The sequence below is a fragment of the Tinamus guttatus genome, unplaced genomic scaffold, assembly GCF_059628265.1.
Source record: "Tinamus guttatus ecotype Peru unplaced genomic scaffold, ASM5962826v1 Tinamus_guttatus_pri_ptg000942l, whole genome shotgun sequence".
In the NCBI taxonomy this organism is placed as follows: Eukaryota; Metazoa; Chordata; class Aves; order Tinamiformes; family Tinamidae; genus Tinamus; species Tinamus guttatus.
The window spans coordinates 1,166,844-1,190,199 of record NW_028289476.1 but is presented as its reverse complement, the minus strand read 5'-3'; the positions used below and the strand labels follow the sequence as shown (position 1 = coordinate 1,190,199).

The 23,356-nt window shown below is 54.1% G+C and overlaps 1 protein-coding gene across 2 annotated transcripts in view; it reads right to left on the bottom strand.

Moving 5' to 3' along the window:
• The window catches only part of RBPMS2 (RNA binding protein, mRNA processing factor 2), a 28,378-nt gene extending 5,243 nt beyond the window's left edge, over nt 1–23,135 (bottom strand). The window contains exons 1-7 of one of the 2 annotated variants that reach the window (XR_015914206.1): nt 22,806–23,135; nt 9,175–9,252; nt 7,571–7,609; nt 6,919–6,981; nt 5,754–5,904; nt 4,924–5,072; nt 1,824–1,986 (exon numbers count right to left, since the gene is read on the bottom strand). Coding sequence is in view for 1 of the 2 variants with exons in the window: in XM_088538220.1 (XP_088394346.1) it covers nt 4,924–5,072; nt 5,754–5,904; nt 6,919–6,981; nt 7,571–7,609; nt 9,175–9,252; nt 22,806–22,865 (540 nt within the window). In the remaining variant the exon portion in view is untranslated. The remainder of the gene's footprint in view (nt 1–1,823; nt 1,987–4,923; nt 5,073–5,753; nt 5,905–6,918; nt 6,982–7,570; nt 7,610–9,174; nt 9,253–22,805) is intronic. The other variant, XM_088538220.1, reaches the window with a different exon arrangement.
• Nucleotides 23,136–23,356: the final 221 nt, after the last annotated feature.

The following is a 23,356-nucleotide window of genomic DNA, read 5'->3' as shown; positions in this document are numbered from 1 at the left end:
GTTCTCCACTCTGCAGCGCCAACAGCAGGCTGCACTCCTGGAACAAGCCACACGTCCATCCACAACAGCAGCCACTTCTCAGGAGAAGTAATTTGCTCCAAGCTAGTTGGGGCAGCAGTCAGGAAAGAAAGGGTGAAGAATTACTCAAAGCACTGACCTCCCTTTCCATCAATGGGCTCTACCTCCATTCAGTGCTGGGATGCCTCAGGGTCCTGCTGGACTCCTCACCTCCACATAGACACAGAGCAGACCTGGGGACTGTGCCCACCTTTCTCTGCTTACTTAGGCAGGTCCCAGCTTCAGATGGCCACCACCACAATCCACTCAGCCTCCAGACAAGGCCGCTGCCATGGATAGTGATGCAGAGGCTGAGGGCATCTTGCCAGTCCATCTCTAATAGCATAGGAAGCTTTGACCTTTCACTCCATGATCTGCTTCCTGCCTTAGAAACATCTACTACAGGCAGGCTCCAGCTACCCAACAGGTTAACCTGACTTCCTTACAAGTACCCAGTGGTGGCCACCACCATCTCCACCCATGTACTCATGATCAGGCACTTCCAGGTTCTGCTTTGCTCTCCAGAGCAAGTCTGACACACAACAGATTCCTGCTTTCAGAGGTGCTGCCAAGTTGGAAGGATCTCTTCACTCAAGAGTTCCCAGAGTAGTGAGGGCCCCTGCTATCTCCCTACTGTCTGCTCAGAGCTCGAGTTAGAGGCACTCCAAAATAAGCAGTTTTACATCACAGACAACACAGCCTGATTTCATCACAAAGGCCCTAAATGAAACTCTTTGCCAGGTCTAAGGAAAAACAGACAAGCTGTAACCTTGCCTCTGTCCTGGTGTCAAGCCCAGCCCTTTTCCAGGGGCCAACTCAACATGTGTGCATCCCACAGTCCTGCACATCTGCCAAAGGCAGTCCTCAGTCCCCATCTTTGATGGCTCCCCTTGCCCCAACATCACTACCAAAAAGCAAAATAATTATTTATTTTTAAAAGCTTGTCAAGAACCACTGCAGGAGAAATATGAGTCAGAGACCAGAAGCATAACACCACACAAATCCCAAGATTTCAGTAAGTGCTGGCCACAGCAACCATCCTCCAAACCATCTATTCCCAGGCAAGGCCAATTCCACCCCTCCCCAAGCTCCCAAGTTCCTATACAATTCCCATCCTCCCAGACTCCTGTGTTATGGCTCACAAGAGCTGCATCCTGCCTGTAACTTCAGGCTGCAAAGAGAAGCCAAGCTCAAGGTAGAAGCTGGCTTCATTTCCAGTAACTGAAGAGGAAAGAGGTGAGATTAGACCCATCATTAAGGTCAGGTCTGTCCCGGTATGCAATCCTGGAATAAAGTGACTGGCAAGTGCTGTTGTCTAACGTGCCCGGTAGAATTTAGTTGTGTGCTTCAGGTATCACGTCACTCACCTCCCCCACCGTGTGCCAGGAGTGAGGTCAGGGTGTATTTCTGGTTGCCCTTGAAGGGTTGTGGTTGGGGGAGAGACAAGGTTTCTTTCGCACAGAGAGGCAGGGTTGTCTCTACCCTGGCTCGACCAGGCTGCTTCCCCCTCCCGCAGGTGGGACCTGGCCGAGCCTGGCTCAGCTGGGAGGAGCTGATGTAAGATGGTGCCATGCTGTGTGCGCCATGTCGTGTGCTGCCAAGTCGGAGATGTGGGTTAGAAAGAACGCCTGGCATCTCATTCTCCAGGCTCTGGTGGGTGGGTAGCGTGAGGCCCATGCACTGGGTTGCCAAGGAGATGGGCTAAAGAGATGGGCAGAAGCTTGCAAATCCCATGGTGCACCTTGGAGGAGAGATGGTTACCTTACCAGTCTTCCCAGACGTGGCTGCCATCATGCTTAACACTTCTAGGAATGGAGCTGTAGTACAGCCACTCCACTAGCTGCAATAAGGCATCACTAGGGTGTCCCATCTCCAGGGACAGCTCTGAGCTTCGGGACTAGCCTGCGCTGGCATCATGGCTGGAGTTCACTAGGGACATCAAAGGAGGGATTTGAGAGAGGGTGGGAGGAAGGGAAGGCAAACGGGACAATCTTAAAAGTCAACGGAGTTCCCATGGGCAGAGGTTTTCAGCAGGCAGGCTCGGGTCACAGTCACAGCTACATCAGCCTGGAGAGAGCACTGCCACAACACAGCAGCACAGGAGTAGCAGTCAGTCTAGTCTGCAAGCAGCTTACCAAGGACTCCTGGTGTACAGACTGAGGCCAAGGCAGTCTTGTGCCATCTCCTGCCCTCCGAGCAGCTCTTGAAGAGGTCACACAAGTAGATGACAGAGCAGCCACCTTCGTTCCTGTCCACTACCAGACTGCAGCATGGAGCAGCCAGAGGATGAGCATCCAGGCGCTTGAAGCTTAAACCTTTTGCTACAAGGTCTCTGCTCAGTTGCTGCCTCCTAATAGGTGCTCTTCCTAGGGCTAATAGTTACAGAGCTGCTGCAGCTCCAGCCACCCCCATGAGCTTCTTCCAACCAACATTGATCCCAGGAGGAGGAGGAGGAGGAGCTGCTACCCTGGAGAACAGTACACATTCCCCATGCCACTGTAGTGAGGTGAACCAGTCCCCACTGGCAAGAGCACAGGGCTCAGCACACCACAACCAACGTTATATCTTTTAGCCCAGTTCATGAGCAAAAGTCAGCTCACCAGCTCACTCCACCCTGCCTCAGCTCTGCAAGGGAAAGGACTCCAAGCCTACAGATCAGGCAGCTCAGAACTGCCAGCCTGAGTAATGTTTAACTCCATAAAACTTTATGGGTAACATATACTGCTCCACAACATCTCCCTGTGAGGTCATCGTCAGCTCAAGCTCAGCGCTGAGGAGCTGCTGAACTACTCGGCTGGCCTGGCTGCTCTTCAGCAGACTGCTGGCTCCGGCCACGACCACAGCCTGGAAGGGCTGCATTAGCTCCCCAGGGCTTATGGGCACATATGGGTCTCTAAGGGGGTCAACTCTTCAGGCCAGAAAGCTTAGATAGCAAAGCTGTCTATCCTGGATGAGTAACCTGTCAGCTGGATGGCAGGAGCTAAAACCTCACACCCCAAAGGGAGAAGATCTGGCTGAAGGCCTCCTTGATGCCCCCCTGTTTCAGCAGGGCAGAACTGCTCCTCCCCGACCATACTCTATGAAATCTTGGGTAAAGCTTCACTGTGGCTTGGGACTGCGTTTACAGTCTCTGCACACAAGTGATTATCTCTGAAGGATCCACAGTAATGGCTTCACATCCCTCAGCCATCTCTGCCATCCAGAGTGGGCTTTCCCAGCCCTTCCTGACATGGGTAATTCAGTCAGCAACAGCACCCTTATCTCCACTGCCCCATGCGAGGGGCAGGGGAGGGAAGAGAAGTCTACTCCCCTGGGCTACCCAGGAGCAGAGCATAGACAGAGATGCTCCAGTAGCCATCGGCACCATTGATAACTGCTGGACAAGGCCAGCAAACACAGCTCTTCAGCTGGGAGCGGTCAATATACAACAAAGGACTAGCCTACCTCAAAGAACAACATGGCTCTAGAGACCCCTGAAACAGCAGGTCAGTGCCTGGCCCTGTCCTGGGCCTCACATACTTCTCACCTACCCTGTAGGAAACTCAGCCCAAAACTACCTCCCTGGCAGGACAATAGCAGCAGAGACCTGCAAGCAAATGAGGGACAAGACAGACAAGTCTAGGCTGGCCAGCAGCTTGCATCCCCTCCAGTTTCTCTATATAGCTTTGAGAAAACATGCTTGTGTTGAAGCTAGACAGTTACACAGTCAAGATGCTTGCAGAAGCATGTGGAGGTTGACTGAACTGTCACACAGGTGGACAAGAGGAGAGGACACAGCTCCTCTTCCCTTCCAGCTAAGCAGGGAAGACTCAAGCAGGGCAACACCCTGCCTGGCAGGATGGGCAGAGTAGGAGTTAAACCCTGATGTTCTGTGGACTAAGCCTAGAGTCACCACTGCCCTGGCTCCCCATGACACTGTTAACAGGAGCAGAGACCAAATCAAACGAAGTGCAGTCAGTGCATAACACCAGGAAGGGTAGGGTCAGGGCTCACAGTTTCTCCTATTCCAGTGCCCCAAAACAAGCATATTAACTTGGAACTAGAAGAAATCATCTCTATTTATCCAGTTTGGGCTTTCTCCTTGCATTTCCAGTTTTGGGTCATTTATGTTCAGCAAGGGTGTTGGTCTCAGTATGTTAAAGCACTAAAGCACAGACATCCCTATACCTTAGCTGTCAGCAAGCAGATCCTCTTGGATACCAGGCAGCCAGATGCAGCACTGCCAGCATCTCCATATATCCATACACAACTCACATCCAGAGGGGCTAGCACCACCCCATGAACAGACCTCCTGACCCTTGCTGCGTTAGGACTCTGATAACTCATGTCCTATAGGACATGCACTTCAGCTTCAAAAGTATGTCCAAGTCATGTAGCCCAAGTAGGTTCCAGGTGAGCCCTGGCTTCAGCAGCAAGCTAAGCTGCAGCCTTCACTGCAACTTCCAATTTCAAGGAGGACATTTCATAGCTATTTCATTCACTGGTATGTAGCATTTCCTCACAGCAGTCCCACAATACAGTTCTTTGGCCACAGAAGCCAGCAGAGCCAGCCAAAATTGAGCATTGACTTTCCCCAGCTGCCTGCCTCTAGCAGGGAAGCAGGCTGGACCCATAGGGTCACAGATCAGCACTGAGCTCCAATTGCACCCAGGCCGCCTGTTTACTCAGTAGCCAGTGCTTTAATATTTCCCCTGCGGTTTGTTCAGGGCTAGGGGGTCTCACACACTTCAGCCAGGAATAGGCCCAAGAGTCAAGGTGCAGAGGCCAGGGTCAAACCAACCAAGCAGAGACCCAAGGGGATAAGCACCAGGAGATGGGGAGAGAGGAGAGCTCAGTTCTTAGCAAGGGAGGCCCGGGGCGACTCACCTGAGCGTGAAGAGCAGCAGCCGCAGCAGCAGCCGCTGGGTACGTGAACGCGGCATGGGGGATGGCAGGGGTTAGCTCCGTGGTGTACAGGGGGTAGGGAGCCCATGCTTCTGGGGATGCTGGAATGAGAGCTGCTCCAGTCAGGTCATCTAGAGAAGGAGGACACAAGGTGACAGCATTTTAGTATTTGGTCCCAATAGCCTACATAAAAGCCTCTGCATTTGCAACTCAGTGAAAACCTGCACTGCCCTCCTGGTGAAGTTTAAAATATAGCAGCAAGGTATTCTCCTGCAATGTCACTGTAACCAACTGCTCCTCCAGCTTCCCAGGAAAGCCCAGGAGGGCAGCTCGACCCTTGCTGAGGGCCCCACAGTGAATGGCATGGGGTCTTAGGCACACAGCACTCGGCTGGCATTGCAGGATGACGGAGAAGGTGAGGCTCTCCATGGCACCAGGGCTGCCTGACAACCCACAGCAGGGCTGCTTGCCCCATAGTGCTACATCAAGGGTGCACGGCACAGGACCGGCCCTTGCTGCTTTGCATCTAGAGATAATTTAAGCACTTGAGTGGCATCACTTCACCTACAAAAAACATCTCTTGTTCTCACAGTGGTTGCAGCATTGGCCAGAAACTTTGCTGGATGCCCGTTATTCTCCAGCAACTAGCATGCTGGCCTTAGTGCACTGGGCAAACTTCAGCCTGACTGTACAGGAGTAAGAGAGGTCCTTTCCATCCTGGCTAGGTCAAGCCCCAACACCAGCACTCCTGGTGCCAGGCACCTCCCGGGTTGGACAAGGCACAGCCTCATGCTGCCTCCCAGCATACTCACAGGGGTCTCGTGCAATGAAGTGTGCGCCCAGGGCAGGGTGGATATTGGTGGGGTTTGGTGTGGCCATCAGCTTGCTCTTGGCCATCTTTGTGTTGGCTTTAGCAAACTCTAACCGCAAGGTCTGGGGGTTCTCTGGGTCGAAGCGGATGCCCTGCGGCAGGAGAAAGCATAGGAGTCTCTCAGCAGGGAGGTTTCCAGTCCAAGAAGAGGCTGCATCTACTTAGGGAGCAAAGTCTAACTGGGGAGCAGAGCCCACCGTGCTGCAGTCACATGCACAGTGCAACACTCAAGATCCCACAGGTTTGTGCTTCCACATTCAACTGAGTTAGGACCATACAACCAGGAAAGGGCCCACTATTATCACCAAGATGCAGCACTGCTTTCCACGTGCAGTTCACCAGCAGGCATAGCCATTACCGCTACCAACAGTGGCCAGTGAGGATCTTACTTTGCAGGAGCTGGGCTAGGAAGTACCGATATACCAACTGCTAACCTGGGCAGAGGCACAGCCACATGCCCAGCTTCCAGAGGCAGGCTCTGCAGCAGGGCAGAAGCATCTGAGCAGGTTTCACTGCCTAGATCCCACTAACTTCTGTGAGGCCGCACAGGATGCGGATAGTGGCAGTACCTGCCACATTGCTCATGTCCCTTTCTGAGCTGCAGCAGTTTGTGGTGAATACGCTAAGGAGCCCAATACCAGACAGCTTTGGCCCTGCCTCATGTCCTGCCATGGAGACAGGAACATGGGAGGCATATTTCCTTATTCCATGCCTTCCTGAAGCAGGCAATTTCCAGCTGCAGAGGCTCTGTGGGCCAAAGTCCAGGGCAATGCCCTGCTCTACTGAACTGCCACACACTTTTCATCAGGGCATTTAGTAAGCAAAGCTTTAACAAGGCCACCAGCACCAAGCAAGTCTCATGGCCATATGACAGATTAGCTCTGTCACAAAACTTCTCACCACCAGACTACGTTAAATGTGAGTAAAGCTCTATGTGCTTCAGTACAGCATGAGAAGGCCTCAGTTGCATATTGCCCCATGGCTACAGGGAGCTAGGAAGCTTGGCCCTTCCTATATCACAGACAAGGCTAGTGTCAGTCTACCCACAGCTGAGCGTATGGCTCAGCTCAGCCCTCCCTGGGGCTCCCAGTATATCACGTACTCACATTTAAGGCGTTCTTCGCTGCTTCTGCACCAGCCCGGCTGTCAAAGGTCACAAAACCAACTGGCTAGAAGAAATAATGCCAATTTTCAGTCCGAGTTTCAGATTTGCAGTTTGAGTCATTCTTCCATCTCTTCAGATTACCCTGCCAACCTTTATGTCTCAACTTACAGGAATCCAAGGAGACCACCAGAGTTTACAAAAGGCACCTTGCACAGAGCTAGAGGTTCAAGACTCCTGCTCTCCACCTGCTCCCACTACACCAAATGCTTCAGTGCTCCTACACCTGGGGGCACTTCTCAGCAGCATCCCCCAGCCCACAAGTTGCAGTTCTGACCACAGCTATCTTGCCAAAGAGTCAGAATGGGATAGCAGAAGGTTTCTGTCAGAACAGAGTGAAACATCAGGTGTCACCCAGTGAGGGCTGAGCACAGGCAGCAGCTCACACAGCTCAACACAGCTAGAGAAGATAGACACATCTGGCATATGCCAAGTGCCTGGGGCCACCCGGACCAGGTGTATGAGCACAGTCCAGCTGTGTACATTGAACACAATACCCCACACAATGACATTGCATCCATTTCACCTTCCCTCTCAGCAAGTTTAGTTTTCTTCTAGTCAAAACCAAAAGTACCCAGGCAGGAGGAAAGAGGTACCTGCTTCGATGTTAGCTTGATCAGTGACCCTTCATAACCCTGGAGAAGGGAGGAAAACAAGTCAGTATCAGCTTCCTGAAGAAGCAAAACTACAAGCAAGACATGATATGACAGCATCAGGAGCCCCTGCAGCACTAAGTCTTTGAAAGGCTGGGTTTGCTGAAGGTATCATATACATCTCTTTTCCTAAGGAGCTGGCCTCTACTTCCCCATCAAAAGAACACGTTGAGATTAATCTAGTAGCAGAGCTGGTATCTCAGCCGATTCATTCTGTCCCTTTGGAAAGGGATCAATTTTCCTGTTCTTCATGAAGCTTCTAATAGAGTTTCACCTGGCTATCACCTGTGGAGCACAGAGAACCCTGTACTTGAGGGATGTGAAAAAAGATTCCTTAGTAAGAAGTTTGTTTTCATGCAGGTCTTCACTGGCCATGCATCTGGCTTCCCAGGTCTTGCATAGGTACAGCCAGATAACCTGCATGAGCCCTTCAAAATCAAACATGGAGACATGCTGCTACCCTGACTGGGCCTATTGCGAGTCTCAGGACATAACCATCATCTTGGGCATGGACTGGCTTGTGGGTTTCAGCACTTGCTTGGCAAGAAGCCACCCACTTTCCCCAAGGGCAGTCCACTGGCTGTAAAGCCATGGTTGGTATCCAGATAGGACATGACTGAATTGAAGCATCCCAAAGCAAACCACACTGAGTGCTTTGCAAGTTATCCCTTACCCTGCAAATACAGACAGTTGGCATTCACATCCCCTCTCCCCAAAAGGGCAGGTGCCCTCCAACTAGTACAGTGCAGCTGAAGGTCGGTTGGTACAGGGCAAAGGACCCTCAGGACACGCCATGCTCATCAAATGACCTTTCTGCAACTTATGGTGATATCATATGGAGCAAGTCCATGTATTCAGGAAATTTCTTCATGCAACCCTCAGCAGCTTCCATACACCTGCACTAGCTGCTTGGAGCCACAACTACACTTTACAATAATCAAAAGTACCTGTACATGGAAGGAGGAAAGCCATCCAACCTGCTGTGTGGCCAAAGAGAAAGACCAGCCAAGGATGGACAGTTACACAGTCAGAGCCTGGTCCATGAGGATACATCCTGGAGCCAAGGAAGTACTCAGGGCTGGTCCAATAGGGCAGCAGGGCTGACCATGCAGCCTTCACTGGAGATGGGATGATTTCATCACCAGGTTCCAAGGGAGGCTACCTTGCTGAATGCAACCTGTGCGATACCATGCTGGCTTCCTATCAGGTTCCCAAAGCTTTCACAAAAGGTCCTGTTTCCCACTTAATCCTTGCTTCCCTCTCACAGGTTTCTTTAGCCACAAAACAGTGTCTTCCCCATGAAAGCCCAGGTTTGAAAGCGCTCAAGCAGAGCTAAGTCACAGATCTTGTTTAGTCTCTTTGCCATGTTGCTCTTGTCCTGTCAAGAGCAGCAGGCTGGTGTGCTTCTCCCAGAGCTGCAAGCCTCCAGTTCACAGCAGCCACAGTGAAAACACAGCCTCGCTGTGGAGGCTGCTCACTCAGCACCCCAGGCAGCGCTCAGAACCGCATGCTCCTTGGGGCAGCTTTGGCAAGACAAACCTTCTTACCTTGAATGGTCGGAAGAGCAGGTAAAGCTCTCTGGGTTTGATGTCCACAGGAAGGCCACTGACAAACAGCGTCCGTACCTAGGGGAGAGGCCAATGAGATTAATGAAAGGAGATGTTTAGTACCAGAAGGGGAGTAGACTGCAGACATGCTTCAGAAGCTGTGTGCAATGAAGGCAGTCACCTGCCAAAGGCAGCCTCACAGATAACAACACTCACCTACATTACAGAAGTATTTTCCTCTATCAGATACATTAAGTCCTCTCCTTATTTCCAGCAAGAGATTTAGACCTTTACAAGATAGATTCAGGACCACAGGAGAGCAAGTTTGGGTTGAACAGAGTTTGGACAGCGGCCGCATAGTCCCTGACTGGATCTCAATGTGTGCTGAAGCTTGGAAAGATTACTTGTGCATTTGGCAATGTCTAATCTAGAAGAGCAAAAGCTGACACAAAACACTCCAGAAGAGACTGATAAAATCCCCAGTTCTCTCAGCCCTACATAAAGGGAAGCACATTCCCATGTTAGACCTCCTTTCCTTAGCCCATCCTAGAATGCCATTTCAGCAGCTGTTGCTGGAAAGTCACCTCACCACCATATAGGCATCCTGGATCTCTCCAAGAGCCCTAGGACATTGTTAGGAGAATCTGGGGTCTGTCCCTGCTCTTTCCCCAAGGCACAGCAGACCCTTCAGATGACACCCACAAGTCAGCTCTTATGGTGTCTTGTTGCAGCCAGCCAGAAGCCATCAGTAGTACAGCAAGTCCAAGGAGACTGCTGCTTCTCCCAAGCCATTAAAGTCCTAAGCTATAAAAGCACTTGACATCATTCAAAAGCACAAGTATAATACCAGAAAAAGATTTCAATAGATAGCTCACATGATTAACCTGGAAGGAGCAGTACTAAAGGCCACATGGCCTAGGAGCATTGCTTGACAGCCAGGCCATCACAACCACCACCTCCTTGACTGGGAGCTCTTGGCTGGCAGCCTATTTCCATAGGAAGCAGCATGATGCATTTACCAAGACTTTGTAAATCAGAGAGCTGGAAAGGGAAACTGCACTACAGAGGTCACCAACACAAGTACAGTCATTAGCAAGGACCAGGAGACCGCATCATAGCTTGGCCAGCACTGAGAGAAGAAAAGGAGGATAAAAATATGGAAAGATGAAGCTCCGTGTTCCTTGCTTTTCTTTCTACATGGATGACACCCACTGAGCCAGTCCCAAACAAGCCACTGGAAGGTCATGGGACAACATGGATGTCTGAACACTCAGAATGGCACCAGCAGCCAGACGCTTCCAGGCTGTAGAACAATACAGCCACCAGCTGGGAACATAGCAGGACCAGGAACATGGTGCCAAAGCCAATCTGTTGACCTGCTTCTAGTTCAAAGTGACCCTGTCACATTTCCAGTGCAGAAACATCCTGCTCCCATATTTTAATTTCAGCTCAGCTGTTTCCCCTTCCCCAGAGGGACCGAGTTGTATCTGACACCTCATTATACCTCTTTTCCCACAAAACCAAGCAGCACACTCTCACCCTGCTCCTGCGCCACAGCCTGAAAACATAGGAAGATGCATCAGAGCCTTTGCACCCTGTAACTCTTTGGGGGCAGCAAAACCTCACACAAGTACAGGATGCTTCACACAGACTCCTCAAAGCGGGAAGGTTTCTCCTGCTTCTGAGAGGAAACACAAAAGTGTCTTCTCCAAGCGCTTTAACCAGGACAGTCCTGCAAGGGCAGTTACACCTTCCACATTGCCTCCGGGAGCAGCGTGAGTCTCCAGTAGGGAGAGCAGTCACAAAAGCCTTGGCACACATTGTCCCTCTTCCTCCTCATGACTGCCAAGACTGAGGGCTGCTGTCCCTGCAGCAGGTTCCTGCCTGCTTTTCTAAGCCACTGCCTCAAGACCGATCAAGGGATGCAACTGCTGGTCATCCCCCTTGCCAACACCAGAAACCTCTTCTCTAGTCTCTGCACGCCCTGATTGCTTGGTACAGCTAAGGTAGCACCCTGCCCCACTAAACAGGGCAGAACAAAAGCTGGAGCACTCCAGGAATGCTTCACAGGCCCAGGTTTAGTCCTGCCATCTCACTGGCCAACCCAGCCCCTCATTTGGTGGCCCCTCCAGGGCCAGTTTGTGGACGGGTAGAGCAGGCAACTGCAGCAAGCAAGCCGAGACTGCCCCTCAAAGACGCTGGCGCTTGCAGCTCGGCAATGCAGAGCGTCTCCTGTGTGTTCCCACAAGACTCAGGGCCATCGCTAGCAGGGGCAGAGTGTGCCACCACACTGCACACACATGTGCCTCAGCCATGTGAAAGCACTGTTCCTTTTCAATATTTCAGGATTTGAGTGTGCTTAGACCCCTGAATGGATGTTTCTTCCAAGCAGATAGAAATCTACATCCCTGTTGGGTCTCTAAATGGTCCTGTGATGCGTCGCTCGGTAAGTCTTTGCGACAGGCGTGACAGAATGGAAGATGTGCAGTTGCCTGGGGAAGGAGAAAAGCCAGCTACTCAGAGCCCTTATGAGAACTTGAACAGAGCAATGCAGGTGCCTAGGAAAGCTCTTTGTCAGAGGCAACAAGCTTCTAAAGCTGTTCCTGTAAGTCACTGCCAAGGACAGTAGCAGGATACACTCTCTTGCTCACAGAAGACATCCCTCAGCCTTCAGGCATGGTCTCATGATCCATAGCTTTGGAGGGGGCATGCCAGGCAGCCCACAGCACCCACTAAGGACTGATATGTCCTGAAGAAAGTCCAAGGAATCCCAGGACAGCTGTTCCCCAAACTTTACCAACTAAGATCTTCAAACAACTTTTCCCCAGAAACATCAGGAAAGATTAAAGGAAGATCCCCGCATAGAAGAGCAGGGTGTTAAATGGTGAGATCACATGGTTGGTTTTCTGAAACCACTGCAATTCAGCACATCCAATGTGGACAGGAATAAGTGACAAACCAAAGTTGCTCAAGGAGGTGAGGCCAAGAGACCCAGGTCATACATTCAAGAGACGTGACCAGAGCAAGCTAAGTCCGACAGGAGATGTTTGCTCAGCTCAGGACCAGGTATAGACATGCGAGCAGCTGCAGTCAGGAAGGGAAGCATCTTGCCAGTCTAAGCACATAGTCTGCACACATCTTGGATGCTGCAGACAGCCCTGGTTCCAGCCACCCCACAGAGCAAGTCACAGGACAAAAATAAATAAAGTACCCCTGTAGATCTGGAGTAGAAATTGCCCAGACCAAAGTTCATCATCAGCAGGCACTGGGAGATGCAGCGGAAATGGCTTTCCAGGAATATCTCGTTCAGGGGCTCTTCCTTAGACTTTGCTCCTGGCCACTCGAGACAGGATACCAGGTCAGGGCAACCCCATCTCACTTGGAAAAACTGCTGTCCGCTACTCTCCCCCTGCTCCCCGGAGGAGGAGGGCAGCGAGGCAGGGAGCCGCTCTTCCCGAGGACAGCCCGGCAGGGTCACGCTGTCGGAGAACACTTCCCTTCCCCATCCCTGCCCCCCTCAGGGGATGTCCCCTGTCCAAGCGCTCCGAGATGGAGCAGAGCCATGGAAAACAGGATCTGTGCCAAAGGGGACAAGACCAACTAGGCCATTTCCTAAAGAGGGAGGATCCTAGCAGAGCTCCCACACAGAAGCAGGGAAGAACAAGGACAGTGACACTTATTACTCAACTCAAGAGCTCTAAAGCAGCCTTTACACAGCTGTATCTCCCATAACAGGCCTGGGACATTTGTGTATGGGTACTTAGCACAACCACAGCCTGGTGCTAAGCACCAAGGCTCCAACAGTTAAACGGCTGTGTCTGTGTCCTCCTACCACAGCTCCATCCCAGCCAGGAGGTCAGCACGAGCCTTGCCCTGCCCACCTCCCCCAGAAGGCCATAACCCTTAAATAAAAGCTCTCAACACAGAGTCCCAAGGGGAGCCAGACACTGCCCTGCAGCCCAGCAAGGGTCGAAGTATGTCAAAAATGTTAGCTGCAAAGGCACAAGTACCTATCTCCTGGAAGGCTGCTCTGGTAGTTCTCTAGCGCGGGGATTTAGTGAAGAGACTGCTCCAAATCCTCCGGGAAGCAAGTGAGGCAGGATCTTCTGCAAGAATTATCTTCTGCAAGATTAATCTCTTATCTGCATTACCTCCAGCCATACTTCTGCGCAGCTGTGGCCGCTCTGCCCCCTCCCCAGCTATCCAGATCCTGGGGCCACTCTCCCAGCACCTGGAGCACACAAGCCTTCATAGCCAGAGGTTAGTAGATGCCAAAGGGCAGCTCATCACAATTTCAGAAGCAGGACCATGCTCAACAGCCTCGTCCACCCCCAGGCCACCAGACTGCCACCCTCTCCAAGGAAACTACCCACAGCTGCAAACAGGTACCTGCTGGTTTGCGCAGAGCCACCCACTCGGGCACACCAGCATTTCCACAGGAACAGCACCTGGTTCTGCACTGAGCCTTTTCCTGGTGCCACTGCAGCATGCCAAGGGAGGCCAGCACCACGCTGCAGGTGACAAGCTGCCACACAGCGCCCCAAAGGAGGTCCCTACCTAGCAGGGGATCCCCTGGCCCATGCGCTAGGGGAATGAGGGCTCAGTCCATGACCCAGGTTGTCCCACAGCCACCAGCTTCCTGGCTCAGCTATTCCCATGCGAGGACCTGCAGTGGGGAAAGCCCTCTAAGCACCAATATTCCAAAACAAGCAATGGAAATAAGCTTTTCAGAATGGCTGCTCATGGTCAAGACCTACATGGCTACAAGCACAGCCAAATCATCTCAGACACTGCTTGCAACAGAGCATCCCACTCTGCTGCACATCCTGGGAGGGACGTGGGGCTCCCCGCTGGCACCAGCTCCCCGGGAGCAGGGCAGCAGCCCCAGGGTCGCTTGCAGAGCCACAGCAGCCCTGCCAAACCCCAGTCCTGGACACAACGCAGCTGGGGCCACTTGACGCGAGGCTGCTGGAATGCAGCAAGGCTGCAGGCTGCTCTAGGAGCCGGGACTTATAAGGCACGGCTGCAAAACACGAGGAACCGAGCTTGCAAAACAAGGCTGCAGAGAGGGAAACGTTTGGAAAGCCGACCATAGAGATTAACGACTTCACAGTGACTGGCACCCTAATCACACTGCTCCAGATCAGCCCAGAGGATGAAGAGTTCCTGCCACTACTTTAGGGAGACCTAGTGCTGGGCAGTTTTGCTCCTCAGCATGCAAAATCCCCTAGAAAACACAAGGGAGGGGGCAGCCGGTGCAGAGAGGCTGATGAAGCTGATCTGCTGCCAGCTGCAGCTTGGCAGGAAGGCAGAGCAGACCCAGTGCTACAGATTATGCCTCCCAAGGGGAGCAGCCTCATTAACAGGTTCCTTCACCACCCATGCCTCAGTTTCCCCACCACCAGCACTTGGCAGTAGAGAAGGCTGCACAAGCTGGCTGCCTCCTCACAACTCCAGTGCTGGCAGAGTTATAACATCCTCAGACAGTTTGCAGGGCCAGCAGGAAGGCTATGGCTGAGCCCAGGGGCAGGATCAGTCCAAGAGCTGCTCCAGGCAGAAAGAACAGACCAGCAAAGTCACCAGCAGCTGTGACGGGGGAAGATGTTCACCTAGGCCATATCCCTGAGGATCAAAGCAGCCTTGAACCAGTCTTGAAGCACAGTCCTCCTCCAGCACTTGGAGCAAGGAGTCTTTCAAGCATGTTCCTCTCAAATTAGTCTTTTGCATGAAACACTCAAGGGACAACATCCCATTCACCCAGGGATGAGGGGGACACAGACACAAGGGGCAAGTCCCAAGACAGCCCAATCCAGCTGAGCACCGGTGTGAGGCCACCAGGCTGGGATGTTTTACACAACTGCTTAGAGCTGGATCGAGCCCCCCTTCCCACCCCCGAAAAACATTTGCTCTTCCCCCACGTTGAGCAGAGGAATCTTAATGGGGCTCAGCCCAGCCGCTGCGGTCGGGGCAGGAAAGCATTTGAGCGAGGAGGAAAGCAGGGACAGGCGCTGGTTTCTGCGCAACTGAGCAGGAAGCGCATGGGTGAAGATAAACCCAGACCCAACGGGACAGCACCGAAGATTAGGCCGTGGCCTGAGCAGAGGAAGCACTGCTGGTCCATCTCCATGCTGGAGACTTCCTCCTGCTCCTTATTACCAAGTCCTATCCCTGCCTTCGCAGCACCGCGACAGGAGTACATCACCCATGGGCACTAGGGCCAGAGCAGCAGCTTCAAAGCTATTGCAGCATTCAGGGAGGCCAGGAAGGGCTTGCCCCTGCACCCAGGGGATTAGTGTCCCAGAGAGTCACACCAGTCAGGGCTTCCCCAACTCAAGGAGTTGGCCCAGCAGCATCCTTCCCAGTCTGCCATCACAGCTCCCAGCTTTCCGCCTTGCCAAGAGGTGAGCTGAGGTAGAAGCTCACAGCCAACATGCCAGAAGATGTTCACATTTGCACTTACACTACACAGCCATCACACCGACCTCCTGGCTCCAGTGACATAGCAAGTACAGGAGGATCCCTGTGGTAGCGAAAGGTCTACAGACACCTTTTGGCATCAGCTGCAACTGCCAGACCTTACGCAGGGGGTTGCTCCTAACAGCACACCACAGAAGTCTGCCACAGACCACCTCCTCCTGCCTGCACCTACAAATTCATTTTCCTGGTAGTAGATGTCCAGATGAGACAAGTATCTGCCAGTCTCTTCCCCAAGAGCATCAGGATGTAGGACCCTCACAAAGTATGTCTCTCCTTAAGTCCTCAAAGGAGACATCTGTGTCCAAGCAACCAGTCTCTGCTTCACCCAGCCAGAAGGTAAATTCCCAGGTACCTTTTAGCCCTATACCTGCCTTCTCTGCTTGTGGAGCCTCAGCAGTACACGAGCCTCCTGACTCAGTCCCATGCGAGGTGGCACATTGGCAGCCAAGTCACAGCCCCATGGAGCATGCCTGGCAGCCCACCACCAAGAGAGCCTTCCACAAGGACAGAACAGCAGCGAGCCGAGAGGTTGAAGCAGTTCTCAAGGGTGAACAGTGGTTACAGCAGCATCACCCTAATTGCCCTGACATCCCTAATCTGGGGACACCAGTAGGCAGCCAAAAACCTTCAAGCCTGGGGCACTACTGAGTTAACCCAGCTCTGAGCAAAACATAGCTGCTCTCCTGTGGGAATCAGCTATGCTACACAGAATGGATGAGGGCTGCCAGCCCTGACCCAGCAATATGCTCTGACCTCCCTCCACACCATAGGGCAGCCTTACCCACACCTCAAGTGGTCACCCAAGTGCATATGACATTTCATACAAGACCACAAATTAAGTTCTCACCTAGGACATAGCTCAGTCATTCCCTCCAGTTCACATCCCACTGTGATAAAGCAGGAGGTGAAGCTTTCTCCCCTGCTATGTCAACTCCCAGAAGAGGTGGGTGCTTGCTCAATGTCCATGCATGCTCTGGGCTTCAAGCCACTGCTGCAAGAACTAGCCCACAGGAACCACAGCTCAGCCCACTTTCAGCCAGACCCTGGCCTGATGCCCTTCGAAGCAGATGACATATGTCTGACATGGAGCTGAGAAGCAGGATCTGAGCCAACATTGATGCAATGACCCATCACCACATCCCAGGTGCATGGTAAGCAAGGTTGGAACATCTCAATTAGGAGGTGCAACATTTCTATAACCACTCACGGGCTATGCAACAGGGCTGGAGATCCTCCATGTGGAGGGACTGTCCCTCTGATCCCTGGCTTTCCACCAATTACAGCCCATGACTGGGGAAGCTGGGGCAGAATGATTAAGGAGAGCATTGTAGAAAGTCAGCACATGCAGTCCTGGGTGACCATCACCTAGAGAAACCCACCCCAGCAGCCACTGGGGCACATGAAGGCAAGGCAGGATCTCATCCCTGTGTTCTGCCTTCCTGTCCTACCACATTTGGCCAGCTGGGCTCCAGACTGATCCTTCCCATAGGGCACACAGCAGAAGTCAACATCTCCCTGTCCACAGGGCTGGGTGCAGGAGGTGATCTTCGCTAGAAGAGAGGAAGCTCCAGCAGCATCCCTGCTCCTGCCTCCAAGCAACAGGGCTAGTAGAAGAGCCCTGGAAATGAGGAGGCACTCACCACCCTAGAGCTCTACCAGGACCATGCCAAGCAGAGCCCAGAGCTTGTGCAAGTGCTGCACCTGCACATTCATCTATCATCTGGCCAGCTCCCCCTTCCTGGTGGGACTGGCCCAAGGGAGAGAGCAGGCTCAAGGACAGGCCTTCCAAGCAGCCATGACCTTACATGCAGTGGGCAAAATGCCCTTGCTGAGCACATGGTTCAGCCATGCCAAGGGAAGGGTCACTGAGCACATAAACCTTTTGCACCACTACCCCTGTCTGCGTCACCCCATCATCCCTCCTCCCCAGACACACTGCAGTGGCTCAGGATTACAGCTATCCCGATGCTCTTCGGCATATCCCTGACTCAGGATGTCCAGCACTAGGGCTGCATCTCATTGCCCTGCTCCCTCACCAGGAGAAGTCACACAGGATGAATTCTGTTTCAGACATCCCACATGGCATGCGGGTGTTTTACAGCACACCCAATTCTTCATGCTTGTGGCCTCTGCCACACAAAGCATCTTCACATAATGGCAGTGTAGCTACAGGAGGTGCTTTCCTACAGGAGGTACTTTCCCATTCTGGGGATGGCCTGTGATGCATCCACACCTCACGGCTTCCTGAAGGAACAAGCCTTTGAGATGACTTGCCTTCAAATGCAATAAGGCTACCGGGTCTCAGATAGCATCTGGTACTCCTGGAGAGAAGGTACAGTCTGACTTCTTTCTGAAGAAAGAAATGGATCAAGTCATCAGGGAGGTGACCTGCTGCCATTCAATTCTTCACATTTGCCGGTGTTCCAAGAGTTCAGACCATCTCAAACCAGAAGCACCATCACAGGGACAGCTAGAGCGACCTGGGACTCAAGACCATTCAGCTACATAACAGGCAGTCCAAAATCTACCTCAAAACAGATACCTCAGGTGTATTAGCAAGAAGATCCAAGACCTTTTCCTGCAGGACCTCTTGCTCCTTCTGAAGCACCTAGTCCTTGGCACTGCTGGTGGAAAGAGCTAGCCAAGTCTGGCACAGCCAGCACTATGTTGCCTCTCACTTGCTTTTGGGCAACAGAGCTGCACTAGCCTACATGCCATCCTACAGAGCCAAGTATTGTCACCAAGTTGAGTCCCCACCACAGATGGGGTGTTGACCACACTCATCTCCCAGAGAGTCTTCAAAGCTTTCATTTCAGACACTCAGGAGGCCTGGGCAAGCATACACAGCACTCCATCATCCAAGTAGCTCAACCTTGACTTGCTAGGCTTGGGAGTGTTAGGCTCTGCCAAGAAACAGGAGGTCCTTTAGGTCTTCCAAGAGCTTTCCACACCAGTTCTGGCAAGTCATAGTTGACTTCATACTGTTCATTCCTCCAGAGCCACAAGAGACAACAGCAAAGCCTGAACTGCTCTCAGCTACCCTTCAGACATCTCCTAGGGTCATCCTTCCCACACAACCTTGTGCTGGCTTCTGACAAGGGTGACAGTGTGGCCCACCACACCTTCCGCAGGCAACACCAGAAACTCCTTCCTTATGAAACCCCATAGGAAAATCACCTCCTCAGACTAGCCAAGGAGGAGGACTCATTTCTGAAACATGATCTCATTTACTAGACTGGCTACACAGCCAGGGAGCAGGAAGAACAGTTTCTCTGTCACAGAGGCTATATGGCATATTCAGTGATGTTCAAGGCAACTTAGACCTTGCATTGAAAGATCAAGAAAGGCAGAGGAAACTACCGTGCAAGGCATATTTACAGAGGCACCAGGACAGGGAGATTCCCACATCCCCCCCCAGGAAGAATGGCTCATTGGTAGAACCAAGAGGTCTGGGAACACACCAATTCCCAGAACTTCTACTTGTATGGTGACTTCAGGGTACTGCTCAGCCAACGATCTGTCCCTAGCATAAAGCCACATTTAACATGGATGATGCTTTTGGGTGCACAAGAACAGCTCTGAAACACCATTCTGGTTCAGGCAGATTGAATACAAGAAGATTAGCAAGTGCTGACCATTAACTACTACCCTCTCAAGCTCTGCATAGCAAAGAGCAGCATCAGAGTCATTTGACTTCAGAAATTATGTTAACCTTATTTGTTTCAAGTCAGAGAATTACAAGCCATGCATGCAAGAGATATCTAGGTCCACTCAAGCAGAGATTACAGAAATCAAGAGATGTCTGGCACCAGTCCATGAAGCGCTACAGAGACCCAGCATCTAACACATGCCGGCTCACCAGCGGCATTTCTGGATGGTTCTGGCAGCTCCAGCATGCAACAGCTAAGAAAGGCCAGGAATGAAGTACTCGCTACCCCAGTCCAGCTAAAGCTCTGCCCATCCTCCCAGTGGAAGCTGTCTGGGAGCTAAGAGTGTTCTGTAAGGGGACGTCCTCTGAATCCAATCCTTCGCCAGCAGAACACGAGCATGTAGCTTTCCCTCCTTGCCTGTGCTTATCCCAACTTGCTCTCCCAGATCTCCAGCACAGCTCCAGGTTGTTCTCCGCGTTCCGCAAGCCACAGTGTTCAAGCTCTGCTGTGTCAGCAGCCCCAAACACCACCCTGCTGCCAGAGGGTGCTTGAGATTTGGCCCTAAAAAGGACAGAGCAGCAAGAGGACGCATCGAGTATCAACATACTCCATCCACCTGCTTTGGGACTCTACACAACAGGCTCAAACATCCCCCACTCCCCAGTGACCTCTTGGAGAACAAGGGTGAACTTTAGTCTTCCAAATCCATAACACACAGCAGGAGCAGAGCAAAAGCATCACATGGGCATTGACCGTCCAAGACTGTCGGTGATGGGGTGAACACAAGAGACCCTTACTGCAACACAACCATATAAACGCAGCGTGTGGTGTTCACGGCAAGGAAGCGCTGCCGCAGCGAGCGGGCGGCACCTAGACGGCCCACAGCCTCCCGCTGCCCCTCGGGAGGGCTGTCATGCAGATTGGCAGCTGCCTGGAAAACTAAACAGGAGATAGCGGTAAGTGGCGAGGTATCGAGTTTGGGGAGGTGTCTGGTGAGGAACAGCAGGGACTGACATTCGGCCCTGTTTGTTTAACATTCCCATGAACGGCCTGGAGAGGAGCAAGAGGCATTCCTGTCTTCCCCCTGTCACTGGGCAGGAAGGGGCTGCAAAGGACTCAACGATTAGATAAATTGGGCCGAATTTAGGAGCTTCGCCCCTGCCGTATCTGGGGCACACGTCTCCCTTCTGCTCCCTTCTCCCTTCCTCTGGGAAGCCACGGGGAAGACTCACGGTGAGGCCAAGCCAGGTCTGCCACACTGGGATCCAGCGCCATCATCCACACAGCTCAGGAAGATGTTCCAGCTTCCACTGGCCTGGAAGGATTCAGCTTGGCATTCAGTGTAAACATAGCTACGGAACTGTTTGCTCCCTTGTATCACGGACGCAGTCAGGAGCTCTCCCCAAGCTATCCCAAACGCTGGCCAAGCCTGGACACGGGATCGTTCCTAATCCCGCACTAGCTTCTTCTGCCGTGAGAAAGAGCCCCCGGTCAGCCGGAAAGGACAAACAAGCCTTCCGAGGGCTCCCAGAGGCTCAGAGCAGCCACCGCAGAGCTCAGCCCACGGCCGCTCACCCACAGCGTTATTTGTGGTGACAGTCGGATCCTGGAGGGGAGGGCTTTCCGATGGCAATCCCGCCAGGGATGGGGGCGAGTCATGGGTAGGACAGAAACACGAGAATGAGGTGCAAGGTGCTCTTTGGGGGACCCCCACCATCCCTCCCAGCTCGGCACCACCATCTCCCAAGGGCCCTGCTGCAGTCAGGCCTCTTCTACCCCCTCTATTCCCCCAAGCCGCAGGGTGGCCAAGGTGCCCAGCGAGGCCGCAGACCATCTCGCAGGGGCAGGTGGGTGCCCCAGCCCACCACAAGCACCCCAGAGAGCCAGGGACATTGCCATTGCCAGGCCAGCCTCATTCCCCAGGGTGTCTTTTCTTCTCCAAACTAGGTTTTTCCAGCCGCATTCTTGTCCTCCCAAAGGGAGGGGATTTGCACGCTCGCAGGTGCGATAAAGACGCATCCACCCATCACCCACTTCACCAAAATGCAACCCCAGTGAGCAGGGGGACAGACAAGGTCTCCTCCAGTGCACACAGCTTGAGCGGCCAGTGGCCACGAGGTTCTGACCAAAGGCGATCCCCAAGCGGCATCGATCACGAGGAGCTTTGCAGGCCAGTGAACAATTGGATCAAGGAGCCGCATTGAGTCTCCTGCGCACGCACGTGAGGAACGGAGCCTTCCCGCACTACGAAAGCCTCACGGGAGCCCACGCAAGCCAAAACGCTCTCTCCACCCACTCCGGTGTCACTCAGCGAGGCCTGGACATGCCACCCCACCAGCCCTACAGCAACCACGTCCTCCCGAGCTGCCACACGGAGAGGGGAAAACAAAGCAAGCTACGGTCGCCACCACCCCACATCACCACTGCTGGCGGCTCTGCGGTCCCCCGGGCCACGCGAGGGCCAGGGCCGCGCGCGCGGCAGGGCGGGCGCCATGTTGCGGCGGCGCGAGCGCACGGCGCGCTCGACGAGCGCTGGGGGAGGGGGCAGGGCACCTCCCCGCTCCCAGGGGCCGACGGCTGCAGCAAAAATAACGCTCCCGCGCCCGGGCTTTTTCCACCAAGATGGAGGGCAGCGGGTGACCCGCTGCACCAGCGTTTCCCTGGAGAGCGAGACGAGCTCGATGCCACGGGTCCAAAGACGGAGCTTGGTTGGCAGCCGGAGGCCAAGCACACAGCACTGCGGGCTCAGCTTCGTGTGCTTGGGCATGGGGCTGTAGAAGAACCAGCCCCAAAGACCTCCCAGGATGGGGCTGAGCAGGATCCAGGCTCCTGCTTGCAGCCACCATCAAGGGGACAAGGCTTGAGCTGGCAATGAGCTTCCCTGCCCTCCAGCCCCACCATGGGGGCACGCAGCAGCACCCTCTGTCCAGGGGCCCTCCAGCTGGAGACCAACCATCACACCAAGCTGGAGGGAGCTGGGACCTACTGATCGCCTGAGGCAGTAGCTCCCAGCTCCCTCCAGCTTGGCCTGAGCAGGGGACCACAAGGGCAATAAGCAGGCAAGGGTGCTCTCAGCCAGGAGCTAGGACTTGCCCTTGTGAGGCTGCCCTCATGCCTGGTCCAACTGCCACCAGGACTTTCCCCTTCCTAGACTGCCCTGAACGACACCTGGGTGCCCAGGTTCCTGCAGGGGCTGCCCCAAGCGCCCTGCGCTGCCACCCCGCCAGGGCAGCCCCGACGCCCTCCTTCCCCCCCGCCTCCGGGTCTCCAGCCCCGGGACAGCATCTCGGGTCTGCCACCACCCCGGTGCCGCAGCCCCGACGCCACTTCCTCGGTTCGCAGCTCTGCTCCAGTCCCGACACTGCAGCCCCGACGGCGCTTCCTCGGTTCCCCAGCCCCGGTCCGGTGCCGGCTCCGCAGCCCCGCCGCCCCGTCCTCGGTTCCCCAGCCCCGACGGCGGCTCCGCAGCCCGGACGCCCCGCTCGGCGTCGCGCGCCGTCCCACCTCCTCCTCGACGTTGCCGCCGCCGTTGGTGTGCTCGGTGTCCTTGTTGAGGTTGCTCATGGTGAGGTGCCGGGGGCAGGGGAGGTGCCGGCTGCTCCGGAGCTCCGCGGGGCCGGGGGCAGGGGCCGGTGCCGGTGCTCGGGGACGTGGGGCGGTGCGGGGCGGTGCGGGACGGTCGCGGTGCCCTCGCGGCTTCACATGCGGCGCGCCGGGGCCGCGGCGCTGTTAAGGACCGGGCCGGGCCGGGCGGGAGCGGGGCCGAGCGGAGCGCAACGAGCCGCAGCTGCGGGGCCGACGCGCCGCAGCCCCCGCCGCCGCTCCCGGTGCCGCCGCCGCCGCGCACCGAGCCGGGGGCCGGGAGCCGCCCGCGCCGCCGCCCCGCCCGCCCGGGGCCGCCCCCGGGCCGCCCGCCGCCAATCCCGGGCCGGCCCGCCCCCGCCGGGGGGGTGCGGGGCTCCGCTTGTTGCTCTTGGTTTTTTTCCCCTTTCCATGAAAAAAAACTTTCTCAACTTTGATGAACTTTGGGGACTTGGCTTTCTTAAAGGGGACGC